At 37.4% G+C, this 17,158-nt stretch overlaps 1 protein-coding gene across 3 annotated transcripts in view; it reads left to right on the top strand.

The window, feature by feature from the left end:
- The window catches only part of LOC117411459 (G protein-coupled receptor 137Ba-like), a 38,043-nt gene extending 21,203 nt beyond the window's left edge, over positions 1-16,840 (top strand). For 2 of the 3 annotated variants that reach the window (XM_059025430.1, XM_034019025.3), the window contains 5 exons: positions 1,120-1,342; positions 10,762-10,911; positions 11,927-12,052; positions 13,056-13,177; positions 14,269-16,840. In XM_059025430.1, coding sequence (XP_058881413.1) covers positions 1,120-1,342; positions 10,762-10,911; positions 11,927-12,052; positions 13,056-13,177; positions 14,269-14,404 — 757 coding nt within the window. In that variant the 3' untranslated portion in view covers positions 14,405-16,840. Of the gene's footprint in view, positions 1-1,119; positions 1,343-10,761; positions 10,912-11,926; positions 12,053-13,055; positions 13,178-13,842; positions 14,006-14,268 lie in introns of all 3 variants that reach the window. The other variant, XR_004545793.3, reaches the window with a different exon arrangement.
- Positions 16,841-17,158: the final 318 nt, after the last annotated feature.

The following is a 17,158-nucleotide window of genomic DNA, read 5'->3' as shown; positions in this document are numbered from 1 at the left end:
TGTGTTTATGTTATATTTGTTACAATGTGTAGTCCTCGATACAAACTGGACTCTCCCTAAGACACATTTCTAAGTGGAATGGGATGACAAAAAGCTTTTCATATGAAACAACAATACTAGCACTATTGCACTTCTGAAAAACCTACAGTACCCAGGAAGTTGCTTTACCAGTTAAAAAACAACTCATTGTTCAAAAACAGTTAGCAGGCAGCCAGACAGTTCCTCTTCAGTCCAGAGACAAACCAATACAATGAATGATTTCAGTCAACTATCAAATGTATAAGGAAAGTCTATACACACTGATAGAGGAACTTAGGGCCCTGGTGGTATGATTTGGGCATTAGATACACAAGCTCTGCTGTGTTATTCTTCTTCTTCATATTCTTCTTCTTCTTCTTCTTCTTCTTCTTCTTCTTCATTTCTTAGCAGATGCCCTTATCCAGGGTGACTTACAATTGTTATAAGATATCACATTATACATTATTTCACATTATACAGATTATTCTAAGACACTTGTATTTAAAATGTATTGTCTAAGAATATAAGTAAACAAAGACAGAAATGCAGTTTTTCTATGTATCTTAAGATTATTTAAAAAAAAAAAAAAACACGCAAATGATAAATGTATCAATTTCATGAAGCAAGGTTGTCCTTTATATATTAACATAGTATTAATTTTTGTGACGGCATGTGTATTAAAAAGGCAACAAAAAATTACATAACCCTCTTTTTAAATGCTGCGTTTGTGATTTAATAAAATATGACATACAATTTCTATACACAATAACTGTAGGCTATTATAGTAAAACAGCCCCAAGTCGGCAGTGTTAGTCTATCAGTCTAAGAATGTTTAAAAATGTACTTTAATAAATAAAAATGTTAAGAATGTTTCATTTTAAAAGAAATCTTGTACTGGTATTTTACTCCAACTGACAAATTATAATGTGACGACCGATAAATCTTAATATGCCAAGATGCTACATTTTAAATCATCCAAATCTCCACATATAAATTTTAACTTTATAGCATTTTAAATCATCCAACTCTCCATACAGTATATAAAGAGATAAATAAAATGGTTGTGTTGTGGTCTTTGAACATTTACGCTTTCCATTTCAGGTTGCCTCTGTATCTGATCTTTCTGTCAATAAGCCTCGTCTTCATGGTGGTGAATCTGACATGTGCACTCCTGGTGAAAATGTCAAACACTGACCCAAAGAACATTGTCCTTGTGCGAGTGGCCATCAACGACACCCTCTTTGTGATCTGTGCTATTTCCCTTTCCACATGCCTCTACAAAATTGCAAAAATGTCTTTAGCAAACATCTATCTGGAATCTAAAGTAAGTTTCCATTATTATTATTATTATTATTATTAGGCATCCAAGCTGGCTTGGGAAGCCTATTGTTATTGTAAAGATTTATTTATTTATTTATTTATTTATTTATTTATTTATTTATTTATTTATTATTGTCGTTTTTCCTCTTAAAACTTTAAACTGCTCCTGTTAGCACGCACTGTAACCAATCACATAAAACTTGGCAGGTATCATCCTGTGTAGATTACAGTTCAGATGTAAATAAAATTGTACTCCTGCGTCAACCAAGATGGCAGCCTGACGCATGTTTTGGAAAGACCTTTCAAAATGTTCTTCTTGGGAACAGGTGAACCGATCTATCTGAAACTTTGCATATGTCATCATCAACCAAACCCGCTTCAAGTTTGCGAAGCAGAAGTTGCTGCGATAAATTTTACTATAAAAATGCGCCCAAACATCAAACTGCTTCGTTTGCAAACTGTTTAACCAACTAACTCCTAACGTGGTAAGTGTCATCCTGGGGACAATGGAATTCAAATATGGCACAATGGTGTTCTTTCGTAAAATAAGATGGCGGTCAGACCTGTGTTTCGTTCTTAAATTTAAAACCGCTTCAGTTGAAAAACAGTTTATTTGATTAACTCCAAAGTTGACAAGCATCATCCATGTGTCAATACAACTGACTTTTTTCAAAAATGGTGTTTGTGAATGTAAAACTAGCTTATAACTCCTTACAAAGTGCAGATAGGTTAATGGTTACTATGGAACATAGATAGAAACCCATATATGCTCTATCCAAAAATCACCTTGCCTGTGGCCTTTGACCTCTCCTTAAGGTTAAATGTAAAATTAGCTTATAACTCCTTACAGTGTGTAGATAGGGTTATGGTTAATAGTGTTTAAAGTATTGTGAGATAATAAATTAATGCAATATTTTGAATTGAAACTGTTGCATAAAACTGATCTGTTGCTGACACTTGTGCTGCATTGCTACAACTTGCAAAAATTTCCATCTGGTACTCAGCTTGGAAACTGTAAAACTGTCTGGCAGTTCTAGTTGATATTATTGTTTGACAGCCTGGATAAGGTTAAAATGCCACATCCAGGTAAAATCGTGAGAGTGCATGGTCAACAGCGAGTGCTTATTGATAAACTGGCTGTTGACCAGGCATATGATAAAATCTGTATCGAATGTGGTTGAAGGATAAACTAGGTAACTGATAGCCAGTTAATCCCTTGGCCACAATATAAAAACCTGCATCTTTGGCTGAACAGGGAGAGTGTGTTCAGAGGAGGAACGATAAATGTAATAACTAAGAATTAGAGAATATAAACAATTGCTACTCTTGCTGGATCTGGACCAGCGTGATACTTGTTTGTACAGGGCTTTGTATTTTCTATTTCTATTTTGGCCAACGTGCCTTTTGTTTTGTGAAGTGTTTTGTTTTGTTCTTTATTTTACATTAATGAATACGATCGTAAAAGCATTCTTACCCCAGTACTGTGCCTGCCTGTATTATCTGATGGGTTTGTGACATCACCACCAGCAATCCTGGTCATCAGGATGTGGGTCAACACGCTTTGACCCAGGTTAAGTGAGACAAAATACATGATGGGGGTAAGTGGACAAGGTAACAAACAGCTCCACAAAGTGAAGGTTTAACCACTGCAAGGAACTTTTCTGTTTATTCTGTTTAGCCATATTTCTATTGATTTGAGACACACCATGAACCAGATTGCGGCAGGGATGAAGAAACATTTTGGGCCAAGATTCAATCCAGAGAAGTTTAAGAAGTCAATGAAAAATATAATTATCTTTGTTATCTAATGGATCTCGATATTACCATTCTGTTATCATTTATCCCAGGATCTCGAGAAAACGGAAGTGATTACTTCTGTTTTCCTGACATAATTTATCTTGACATAACAAATAGATCTTTTTTTTGATGGCCTCAACAAGCCACCGTAAGAAACAACCTGGAGGAAAAAAAAAAAAAAACACACACACAGCGCCGCTCACCTGAACAATGTTTTTTAAAACCGTGGAAGGACACAGCAATAAAAGTCATTATCAAGAGTGTAAGTGCAAGCATGTTAGTACGTAACGATGCTATATGCCATTTTACATTTGAATGATGGCACTCCAGGGTGTTGTGTCATGCTGAAACATGACACAACACACTGGAAAATGCTGATTTGTTTTTAACCCTTAGCAGTCCATTTATTCAGCGCGTCTCAGGCGCGTCGGGTCCAATTTATTTTCACACGCGCAGTTTATTTTAGAAGCGCTGTTTAAAAGAATTTTTTTCACAGTAAAACAGGTGTAAAAGAATCGCCCTCACCGCAGTTCGTTGCCCCTTTAAAAACACAGACCCAACACACAGAAATGGATTTTTGAAATGAAAATACAGAAACAAAGTAAACAAAACAAACACCTAGCTCTTCTTTGAGCAATAACTAAAACAAAACAGGAACCTAAACTAAAAACAGGACAGCTAAGCTGTTTACCTGTAACAAAAAACAAACAGAACAGCATACACAGAAAAGGATTCACTCTACCTTTCCCCTTTGAAATTACGGCTGTACCCACACACCAGCACAGTCGGGCTTCTACCCTCTTCAGCAGCCACCCTGAGCAGACTAACTGCTCCCCTTATAAACCCTGCACCTGGCTCTAATTTTCAATCATAGCCAGGTGCAGGTGATAATTAACAATTAAACAATTAACAAAACAAACCAAAATGTGCCTTACGCACATGTTTTTCTGCAGGGAGGTTTTAACCCCCTCCCTGCTGTCTTACACAGGTTTAAAAGGCATTGCATATCAACAGGACACTCAGTACTGCATCTCCAGCCCCACCCCACCCCTTGTTCGCAATATTTTTTACATACCTCGTAATAGTGGTACATACCGATAAATCATCTCCTGATCACTCGTTTTATCACCAAACTCCTCAATAATGCGATCCAAGTCATTATTTTATTACTGTAACATCTAAAAAAGCTCTGCAAATGTCTGTGATATTCTTTGAGCGCTGGGTGCAGAAGCAGCTATCTTGTTTGTTTATGTCCATGTTATCTATGTGGTGCCGGGGCTATCTGTATTCATGAGATACGCCCCTTTTTTTCAGCTTCTCTCGGCTCCTATCAGTCTCACTCGGCCATTGAATGGTTTTCTCGGCTTTTTCTGGAGAAAAAACGACTAGAGTCCTGTCTTTTTGATGATGTCGGACAGGGTCCGACATTGAACCGGAAAGGGAAAATTGCAATGTTGGACCAGGTCCGACATAGGACCGCAAAGGGTTAAAGCAGGTGGTATAAACTGACTTACTCCAAAAGGTTCCTTTTTTAATTTTAGGAACTTTTATCGCTTATCCAAGTGAAAAAATACTACAGAAGGAATATACATTTCTGTGCCTGCATGATATACTGCATAAACATTTGTACATTGTTATCAAAATACAGATTGAATAAAGAGAATATTGGTTGGGATCGATAGTATGAGAAGCGAATTGTGGTAGGACTACAGCAGTACTGAAAATTAGTAGCCTAGATAGCCTCCTTCTCTAGCCTCCTGTTCAATAGCTCTGGCTGGTTTCTCTTCTTTTTTGGGGGGGTCAACGGGTGATGGGAGGTCCAGACGCTACAGTGGGGTGTCTGGAAGCACGGGCATCGGGATCTGACCCATAAGCGCCAGATTGGAGAGCAAAATGTTCTCCTTCCTCACTCTCGGGGACAGCAGTTCCTCCTCCTCAGGCAATCGGACGGCAGCTCCTCCTTCCTTTGGCCCTTGAGATGGCTGCTACTCCTTTTTGGACCTCCTCCTACTTTGGCCTTTGAGGACAGTAACTCCTCCTCCTGCTGCTTCCTGTGGCTGCTGATCTTCACCTGGTTCTGCATGCGCATCCAGGCAGCCAGCTGCTCTGTGCCTATCTTGCCTTAGCTCAGTAGGACCAGTGACATCCCACTCTAACACCAAGTGTAACAGAGTGATGTTACAAACGTGGGTTGTCACTGAATGATACTGAAAGTTGACACGCTGCACTAGCGCGCAGATTTATTAAACACAGGTCCTGATGCTAGGGTACCAACAGTGGTAATCCTAGCACCTTGATTTAATAAAGAAAACAAAAGAAAACAAAGCTAAAAATAAAAGTTTGCCACACAAGGCGAGCGCTAGCCTCATTAAAAGAGACGCCCCGCTCCAGGAACTTACTACACTACGAAAATCCTCTCTATACTGGTTGGGATCCACATCCCCTAAACTAACCTATTGCTGTTGCTCCCGAAGACCCGGCCTCCCAGCGACTCCGGGTTGTTGCGACGCTCCTGATTTCACAAGCACTGTCTTGCAGTTGAGGGGTTCCGTAGTACTTATCCTGCGAAGCGGATGCTCTTCTCCTCAATGTAAACAAAACTCCCGTCTGTGTAGCATGGCGATGCAGTCGCCTCGAGCTGTGGTGCAGACGCCTTCTGAGCTCCACGCAGCCTCCCTGGGCACACACCCCAGACAATCCGGACCTCCCAATCAGCTCAGCACCGGGCAAACTTAACTGCTCAGTTGGTTGCCTAGCAACACGTCTCCTGTTATGCGTCCCAGCTGCACATATCCGTGCAAGAACCAGTGACAAAATCCTCCCCGTCACAGAAACATATTCTAAATCATTAAGCATTCCATGAATTGAAAATCTGTGGGCTTAAAAAAACATTCATTCATGAGGATTTTTCCTCTGGGATAATTATGGCTCTAAATGACTGAGGAAGACAATGACCAGCTAAACTGCCTTAAAATAAATACATTTAAATTAAATTAGTATTATTACAATCATGTGTTCCCTTAGGGATAAGGAATAAATGAGGTGGGTTAAGATTAATAAATCTAGAAGTTTCCATGCCAGGCACCAGCAAGAGTTTCAGCCTCACAAAAACACCCTAAAAAATTTTTCTTCTTAAAATCTCTTCAGTTTTTAATCTCCAGCACCCAACCCCTTGTGTAACATTACATATTCTTCTGAGCAGTAATGGAACAAGCATGAACGTGGTTTTGAGTGCTACTGCTCCTGCTCGGAAATGAACCAAACAAATTCTATAATAACAGAATATCTTTGAATGGACTGTCTCTGCCAATATCTTTGCTGTCTACTAACTATCCGTCTACCTGGCAGTACCATGGGGATATGACGCTAGCACACACATACTCCTAGTGGCCTGGCAGGACCGTGCAGGAAAAAAAAAAAAAAAGGTTTCAGATGAAGCTCAAAATTCGGTACACACAATTGTAGGAACAATTTAATAATTGATAATTCAGAGTTTATCTGGGTTTATTAGTTCTCTTATTTATAATATTCAATTGACGTGTTACAAAGATCGAGGATTTACTATGAACACACATACACACGCTAGACACAAGGAAAGTTTAATCAATAGTAGTATTTTATTAAGTATACAAATATTAAACAGAAATCAGAAAAGTCAGAAAGTAAATCTCTTCGTCTCTAAGTACAAAACACAAGTCAAAAGCTTTCACTGCACTCATGCATGTGGCGAGCAGGCAATTAAAATATGACACTGCCTATCTCCTCACACACCAAGCAGCAACTTCAGCAGCCAAGCAGGCTGTGGCGTAGCTAGTAACTTGCTCACACACATACACGTCACATACACAGTGTGGAGTAGTGGTTAGGGCTCTGGACTCTTGACCAGAGGGTCGTGGGTTCAATCCCCGGTGGAGGACACTGCTGCTGTACCCTTGAGCAAGGTACTTTACCTAGATTGCTCCAGTAAAAACCCAACTGTATAAATGGGTAATTGTATGTAAAAATAATGTGATATCTTGTAACAATTGTAAGTCGCCCTGGATAAGGGCGTCTGCTAAGAAATAAATAATAATAATACACACGCAGCCTAAACTGAAATGATGCAGACAATCTTAGAATATATCACTGTGACAAGCAGGATGTAGTGGATGACGTCAGGCCAGAAAGAATCACACAGACAGGCAGTACTGATGAGTGAAACCGAGACGCTGCGGCGCTCAGTATTTAATTAACACACATTAAAATAAAAAAGGTTGAACAAAACAGAAGACAGGACATGGCACTTTATGCTAAAATAAATAGACAAACAAAACGGACTAACACTTAAACAAACAGTGGACAAACAGACAAACAAACACGGTGAGTAAAAATAAACTTATATTTACTTATGTTTAGTTTTTTAAATTCTCTCCTCTCCACACCCGTTCACCACTCACCGAACACACAACCCAGAGTGAATGAAACGTGCATCTATATATACAATTGTGCTGGGATTCAATTACCAATTAATTATTCACTTGAATCCCAGCACGTGAACTAATCTGTGAAAACCCATATTAAGTACTTTAAATGCACGTGAAGTAAAGTGCAATCCCTGTGCCTAAATACAATTATACATTTTAAATAACTCGTGCTACACACACCCATTTATATCCCGTGCAGCAATATCTATACACCAACATTAACACACCACACGCAACATATAACACAGAAATGCACACAGGGGCGGGGCACATTGCCACAATCACATTAAGCTTATTAATGGTATATAGATTAAAGAAATTCTTCATAAAACAATATGAGGTAGATTACTTATAGTTACTTCATCAAGTTTCACTAAAGGTTATTTCACATGCAAAGTGTGCAAACTAAATAATTAACAGTTCAATTCTATGTGAATGTGTTACTATTAATTAATTTAGTTCCATGAAAGGAAAATGCAACTGGAATTATACTCAACGGTTCCTTGAAGCTTAGACTTTTGGTCCGCAGGTTTGGAAACAATCTCTTGTCAAGTGTCAAAAGGCAGTACAAAAGGCTTTCCTCTCAGCAACGAAATCTTCAATCCCACATTGGAACAAGCTCGGCACCAAAGCTTTCAATTCTCGATAGAATCAACAAACAGCTACAACAAAGTCTTCGTCCACTCTGTCCTCTTCGCTGAATCTTTTAGGTACGCAGGTAGCAGGGCACAGTTTCTTTTGGATACTGTGGTTTTAGGTGTACAACAGACCCAGACTGGTTTGTCTAATAACAGTCGCTGTAAGTTTTACGGCAGTCCTCCAGCCGGGCCTCAGTCTCGTTGCTTGTGGTCGTTGACTCGCTTGCAGCTTGCTTCCTCTTCTTGGATCCATTTTTAGGCAGAGTCCTGGAGTTGCAGCTTTGCTTAGTAGACCTTGTTTAGCATTTGATGTGGTGCAAAATGTTTAGTTTTGCTTGGATATTTATAGTCTTTTCACTCTGCTAAATAGCCACTTTCATGAGATCATTTGTGTATCTTGCCCTTTTAAACTCCCAGTCCTTTGTTGTTTTAATGTCCTTTTCCACTGGGACGTCACTAGTTTATGTCTTCCTTGCGTCAAAACTATTGTTGTTGCACGTGTGAATTATCTGTACATAATTCACACGTTTTGGCCTAATCCAGTCCAGGCACCACCTAGCCCCGGTCACCTCGTTCAGTGGGTCACATAGTTCAGTATGTCTGCAAGAAAGAGGCCTCTTCAAGACACAGCAGTTTGCTCTGTTTTTCAAGACAAACAGTTTCATTAATTAATCCAGTTACATTTCCAATACACGTTCATGTATTATTATCTTATTCAGGGAATATGTCCCTCACAATCAATTTGTGGGGATTCAGTACCAAAGTTAGAAATTAGGTATTGTACCGGATAAATTGATACAGTTGGAGGGTATGTCATGGGTTATAGTTTCAGTAAACCAAAGTCAAAATTGCACATTCACATTGTTCTATTTAAATCTCTATTAATACATTTTAGAAAAAACACACACATTGTTAACATAATCTAAGAGAAAACATTTTGAAATCTATAGCAACTGGGAGTTTAATATGAATGCCAGGGCTGTCAAAACCTGATCGCTTACATATGTACATAAAAATGACATACAGTTTATAATTGATACATGTATAGGGGTTATACTTACTAGTTTAGTAAATGTATTGGTACATTAGGAGAGGCAGCAAAATAATGACACTTTGCCATATCACGGTTATATGGTTATATCTTGTTGATATCTCCATCTCCTGATTGCAGGCCAGTTTTCAATAAACAGATAACATCCATCATATAAACCAACAGTATATTTCCATGCCACATTTCCTCTTGAAAGCTTTAGCACACAATTTAGCTGCTTCAAGCCCACTCACTGCACAGTCATTTCCAAAGAGATACTATCACTTTTCTGTGCAGCAGATAACATCTTCCTACTGTAAATGCAGCTCTGCTCACAAAATGTAATTGTATTGAGTAGATATCCATGTTCATATTATTTTGTAGTCCCACACCATGAAATGATACCTCATGCATCACACTTACCATTCAGATTTTGAAATCTAAACTTGGGCAGAATTTTTATAAGGTTTTGGGAGACATCTTAAGTATCTTGGGCAGTAGTATTGAGAGGTTGGGATCTTACTCTTCATGGATATAATTTCAATGGAATACCATTGAAATCAATACATTTGGCTAGATGGTGTATGGTACAATGCTGTCCTATACACCACACAATACTAGAAAACACATCCCTGTTCAACTTTGTTTTTCTTGCAGTTTTTATTAAACATTCCTTAGATCATTACAAGAGACCAATAATGGGTTAGGTCAATTGATCTTACAAGCAATGGATCTAAATACTGGTATACAATTGATATAGGGCTCTATCACAGTCATGTCAGTAAATTACAATGTTGGAAATCTAGTTGCAGTTACACCTACTTGGTAATTAGTGTGCATGCTGTTGGCTTGGAAAGGCCATATAAAGATCAGCCATATAAAGATACCCCCCCCCCCCCCAATCATTATTATTGCAAGGATGACTGGTATCAACATGAATAAAAAGGGAAAATACTGTATTTGCATGTACAAAAACGTGACCATAGCTTGTGGCCACAGTGGCAACTAAACATTCAATTAATAAGCATGGCTGCTTATTTCTCCTAATCTATATAACACATTTTATTATTAGAGTATCCAGCAAACACAAGTAGAATGGCATTTAAACGACTAGGATAGTTTTTGCATTAATTGTGCTCTATTAATCTACATAAAAGTCAAATAATACGAAGAATGCAAAATAAATAAATAAATAAATAAATAAAATAGGTTTGTTGCCTACAGTGATCTTAAATTAAGATGAGAATAAGGATATGTCAAAACAAACTCATCACACTGCTACAAATAGACACTGGACACTGATCTCTTATTCCTTCAGTATGGTAGCCATATTAGGTCAGAATTCAATGTTAAAGTTGTAATAAACCCTATATTAATTAATATCACAAATTTGAGAGGGTTGGATATATGGGAAACCATTTGAAAAAATCTCAGGGGTTACAAAGTTTAAAACATTTTTGAATGATAATATTCACTGATTTCTTTCTTGTTTTAGGGGACCTCAATATGCCAGGTGACAATAACAGGGACGATCGTCATACTGCTGTATGCCTCGCGGGCCTGTTACAACCTGGTTGTGTTGGCTCTTGCCAAATACAAAAATATCAACTCTTTTGATTATGACTGGTACAACGTATCTGATCAGGTGGGTTATGGATCATGTCCTTGAGGCCATGAAAAAAAAAGTAAGAAATTGCTGAGAAACAAAAATGTTTTAGATAAAGAGACGGATTTAGCAAGCATTTGCTCCAGGTTGATCAAGGGCCCAGTTTTTAGGTTAGTTTTAACCCACAATAATTATTAAAAGCACTTGCACTGAAAACTGCAATCCTACTTTATCTAGTTATTGTCTTAGGAGGTAAAATAGACAACCCTGGCCTACTCCACAGGCAATTTCAATTCAAAATGTATTAAATATAAACCCCCTATAAATCAACCACTACAGTTATTGTGTTTCTCAGTATAGATAGACCTTTCTATTTTGTCTACAGTAAACCAATAATAAACTATGTCAAACTCAAGTTAATGGTCCTGCTAAATGGTTCCACCAAAAATCAAATTACTGCTAAATCATTTTTTAAATTGAAAAACTATTACTGAAATTGCTTAGCATTGTGCCTAGATATATTAACTCATTATTGCTATCTATTGTATACACCTGTGCAAATAATGAGGCAGTTAGAATTATTCAATAAAATAATACATATACATTTAAATCAAGTAAATAACAGCTCCAGTGAAAACATACCAATAGACACGTTTCTTGCCTTTACCTGTCATGTATTAGCATTTCAAATGCATTTTTACATTGGAGCCAATATTACTGTACAACTACTACAATATAACAAGGCTGCAAAGCATCAGTTCTCTGACATCAAAACTACTATATGTTACCAATACTATAACCAAGTACTACTAAAAACACAAATAAAACACAGCAGAACTGTGCATTTAAATCTGTAATTTAAAGTTGGGGTTAAGGTGATTCTATGGAATTTACATACTGTTTGGTTGACATTATGCCTTTTTAGTATTATTGTTTAGATTCTGATTCTACTGTTGAATAGGGTCAACAAGACACATAGCTGCTAAATAAATACCTGTCTACACAAGGTTTCTGAGCACAGCTGTCCCTGTGTTTTGTTCCATGCTCCGGGCAGGCAGACTTGAAGTCTCTCGGGGACGAGGGGTATGTTGTGTTCGGGGTGATCCTCTTTGTGTGGGAGCTCCTCCCTACTACTCTAGTGGTGTTCTTCTTTCGCGTCCAAAGACCAGCCCAGGATGGGGTAAGCTACATTGGTCTTGACCATTTAACATGCACAACAGACATGCCACCTTGGTAAAGATTCGGATTCTCTCAAATGCTTGTGCAGACCAAGTTTCATCACAATTAAATAAGCTCTTCTCCAGATATATCTAATACATTTTGTGTGACATATGGATGCTGGGACAGACTGATAGGATGCCTCCATACCCCTCCTGATTCTTAAACTCTTATTAACTAAAAATGTCCTTTTTATCATAAAGGGAAGAACTGTTCTCTAGATATGTGAATTGTGACATACAGACTATTGGTCAGAAATTTAGATAGACAGACAGCTTTCATATATTCTCTCGATCAGTGGTTCCCAACCCTGATCCTGAGGACCCACTGTGTCTTCTGTTTTTCTTTCCAACTGAGCTCTCAATTACTTAACTAGACCCTTAATTGAACTAATAATTTGCTTGCTTAATTAGAACTTTATAATTGTTCTCAACTCCTAAAAAGTTGCAGATGTCAAGTTACTTATAAAATGTTATAGCTAACTTGAAATCTGCAGCTGTTTAAGAGCTGAAAACAAGTAAAAAGGTCTAACTGAGGTCCAGTTAATCTCTCCAATCACATCACACAAGCTGAAGCACTAAGGAATAATCTAAACAAACCTGTAGTCAATATTTACTGCATTAAGATTCATTTTTGGTAACATTTTTAACAGAAGCTGGTTCAATAATTTCCCTGGATGCTACTAAAAGATAGATTCAGTGTTGATTTAAATAAAATAATACAATGTAAGGCAAGCATATGCTTACAGCATCTATAAAAGCAAATAAATAAAAAAGGTGCAAGCTTATGTTGTGCTGGACCAGATCTAGCCTCTTTCTATATATTACATAGATCAAAGTAGACATGTTTGTCATGTTGGAGGACGTTGTCATGACATCCAGTTCTGCTATTCTAGTAGCCTATGTACTTAAACACTACAACAGCAATAATGAATGTATTATTATTATTATTATTATTATTTGTAGACAGGATCTAGAATTCCAAGCCATGTGTTTTCGTCCAGAGCCTATTTCTTTGACAACCCACGACGTTATGACAGTGATGATGACCTGGCGTGGAATATAATACCTCAAAACTCACAGGCCAGGTAAAGAACTTACTTTTTAATTTAGTTAACTAAGAGTGGGAGAAAATAACACTCACTATATTCAGCTATAATATTAGTGAGACTTCCCACAGTGCACTGCCAATACTACTCAATCCTGACCATTGCATCACAGAACGGCATACTTCTTTGTGAAATATTTCTAAAAAAGATAAGTAAAAATGTGAATATTAAAATATATAGTCATAATGAAATATGATCAATGGGTCACAGGCTCAAATAATCAATAGCACTTTAGATTACAGGGCAGCATAACCATGTACAAACATGGTAGTAACTGGATAACTAACATGTCCTGCTCTTCTCTGGTAACTACAGGCGGACTAAGTGTGTAGTTACCATGTACCATGTTACCATTTAATTACATCAGGTAACAAGATGCTGTTCATCATATGAATATTGTCAAAATACATGTAATTACACATTAGTTATAGTGAACAGCATTGGTAATTACCGATCTATTATAATGTAATTACATGGATATTCCTGCCCTTCCCTCACATTTTCTCAAGGTATAAGCCAGGTCTAGACTGGGATAAAAGTCAATCATAACATATGAACTGAATCATTTCATTGATGAAAAGCTAGTAACCCACACCAAGTGCTCTAAAAATAATAACAAATCTGGCGATTCAATGTCATTCCAGAAGCCCTTTTCATCATCAGACAGTGACGATAATGCGATAATTATGAGGCAACTGCGCACGATTCAACCACAGACAAATCGACCGGAATTTTACTGCCTTTCAAAGAAAAACAAAATCACAAAATCTTAAAAAAAGACATTTTCTGCACTCTTACAACACAGATGTAAGTAAACATTTTCCACGTAATTTGAAATATTTGTAGCTGTGGCAATTTGCGATGCATTTTTAATACAATAAAATTAGAAAAAAATATTTGCCTGCAAACATTTTTGGGCCCGGTTCTGAAGCAAGCACAAGGTTCACCCCCCAAAAATACATGTTGCTGATCGGAGCAGTGAAATTATGATTTTGTTCTACTGCCAGACCTCATCTTGTTTCACAGTTATCCCTTATGTGTGCCTGGTGTTTCTGTGCTCTCCTTTTCAGTTTGACGGCAGAGTGCTATGATTGGGAGAGTCATAGCAACAGCTTTGTGGCGTACATAGGATCAGAGGAACCACACTCCACAGCAGCCCCAGAGGAACAACCCTTACTGAAGAGGAGTCTTCTACTCTGCGTTTAGTACTTCAGGGTGTGTTAGATCACATGTTTGTGAGCTGTAGCCTTTTGCATTCAAATCTTCACTGTAAATAAATATTCATATTTTCAGGGAAAGAGTGTCTTTAAAGTAACATACTGGACAAAAGCAAAATCTTCTAAGTCAACAAAAGAGGAGAAAACCAGTGATTCTGTCAAAGGGAAGTGAAAAGCAAAGAAAACAAAATGAGAAGACTCATACTGGAATATGGGGTATAATCCGGGGTTCACATAACGGATGGAATCGTGGAGATCGTTGACAAAGCCCAGAGACTCCCCTCTCCTGGAATAATCCATACGTTACGCAGATATAGTGAGCACCCTCCCTGCCTTCATTTAAAATGCTTTCCTGTTAAAAATGTACTGATGGTATGCATTAAAGAACAATATGGAAGTCTGCATTTTTCTTTATTGGTTCGCATGCATAATGGCGTACCAGTTATGTGAACCCCTGCGTATAATATATTTTAAAACACATAAGGAAATGTCAAGATTGTTCTAACATTTTTAGCGTGTACTAAGCGCTGACGTCTCAAGTCAGATTTGACATGTTATATGGGTGGAAGGTGGGGAATTGAGATCAAAATTTGTACAGTACTATTTTTTAACAAAAACTGCACCTTAAATGATACTGAACATGTTAACAACATTTAATGAACATTCTGGCTTGTTAATTGTTGTTTTAAAATGATGCCTAATTATGTTTTTATTTTCTTTGAAGTTTGGACTCATTTTAAGTCGCACTTAAATGTGGTCAGTTCTACATATGTGGGATAATGTTCCTTTTAGCTTTTGATGTTGCATTGTGAAGTCCATTAGCTAGGAGTTGCCTGTCTTTAATATTTCATCAGGGTATTGGGACAACAATTCCTTGCTGCAAAATAAACAGGCACAGCACCAAAGGATAAAGGTGCTACACTGTTTATTTCATGGGTAATCTATGCCGTAGACTAACTACATGATATTCAATGGCAATAGAGTGAAACAACAATGGCAATATAATAATCCTGTTCAAAGGGCCAATGGTAGCACCACGGCTTAATTATATGAACCATTGGTAGAATGGTACCACATAGGTACTCATCTTTTAACATACCATACCAAATGATATCACAATAATATGAACCTACACAAAGGAGTATCATTGCAGTGCCATATCTGTACCAGTGTATTACACTACAGTATCAGGACCATGTGTAATATTTAATCCAAATCCATTCTGTTGACATTTCTTACAATTTTGGAAAATAAATATTCCAACAAGTGTCTCTATTTTATCTCCCACCTTTCACATTGTACACACAGGAATTACTGGTAAATGTTACCTTAGAATGGAGGCATTTGCCCCAAAAGCTGTGAAAAGACAACTGGATAGAAAACTGGATTCATAAATGGGTGTTGCAAATATGAAACAACATCAGTATCAATGTTATATTACACAAATGGGGGAGGATATGGACTGTGTTCTATGTTTCACTCAACCAGCTAGTTGGACTGCGTTGTTTACATACATACTAGTTTTTGGGAACATTTAAGCAAAATTCTAGTGCCAGTAGTTTCTAAAAAGGTTGTCATGTGTGTATGTTATATTAAATTAGTAAGATTAGCAAAAATGTATCTGAGGGAAGTTGGAGTTAATGTTGAAAATAAAAAAGGGAAAAACTTTTTTATAACAATGTAAGGAGTGTTAGTAAAATAATATTAAAATGTTTATCTCAAAGTGTATATCTACTTACCAAGAATGTAGAACACTTTTTTTTTTTTTTTTAATATAAATTGAGTTTTAGGAATTTTGTCATATCAACGCTGATGCCAGTGAAGTACAAACTTACCCAATGAAGTAAAAACTTGCCCAATGCTGAAGCTCCTGCTCACCTGAAGGCCTAACAGGCGACTTAATATCTTCTTTATTATTTGTTTATTTAGCAGACACCTTTATCCAATGCGACTTACAGAGACTAGGGTGTGTGAACTATGCATCAGCTGCAGAGTCACTTACAATTACATCTCACCCGAAAGACGGAGCACAAGGAGGTTAAGTGACTTGCTCAGGGTCACACAATGAGTCAGTGGCTGAGGTGGGATTTGAACTGGGGACCTCCTGGTTACAAGCCCTTTTCTTTAACCACTGGACCACACAGCCTCCAGTATGCAATACTTACCTGACAGTGTTGTCTACAAACACTTAGCCCCTTTGTGTCATATGCAAGCATAGATGTGTCATGTGCATACATTACATTAGCCTTTTCTTACTTTATGATGCATACACAGTATACTACTTCTAGAGAAGGTGTTTTATATATATTAGATGTTTAGATTTTTTATATTTTGTCTTTTGGACATTTATTATTTTATGTAATATCTGTATATCATGTATACATTGAATCAGTTCACCTTACTATGAATAAAGAACTTTCTAGAATCCATTTTTTTCATTGCTGTGTAGTATGAGAGTGTTGTTCCCATGAAACATGCCATGGAGGTGTACTGTGCCACTGTAAAAACTGCAACTTTGTTCTAAGCATCTTACAACCACATTACATTAAATTATTAACATATTCTACAACAAAACCCTTTCAGTTTTAAAACATAGATTTTGGTGGGGTGGTCCCTGAGTTTCCTTTTGCTTCTATATTTGACCTGCACTGAAAACGTTACACTATTTTACATTATAGATGGTCTAAACAAATAAATGTGTACCATGACTTGAACTGGAGTTGTGTCACAACAGTTCAATATA

The sequence above is a fragment of the Acipenser ruthenus genome, chromosome 6 (assembly GCF_902713425.1).
Source record: "Acipenser ruthenus chromosome 6, fAciRut3.2 maternal haplotype, whole genome shotgun sequence".
Lineage (NCBI taxonomy): Eukaryota > Metazoa > Chordata > Actinopteri > Acipenseriformes > Acipenseridae > Acipenser > Acipenser ruthenus.
The sequence above is the reverse complement of the archived record's forward strand: the minus strand, read 5'-3'. Positions and strand labels throughout refer to the sequence as shown.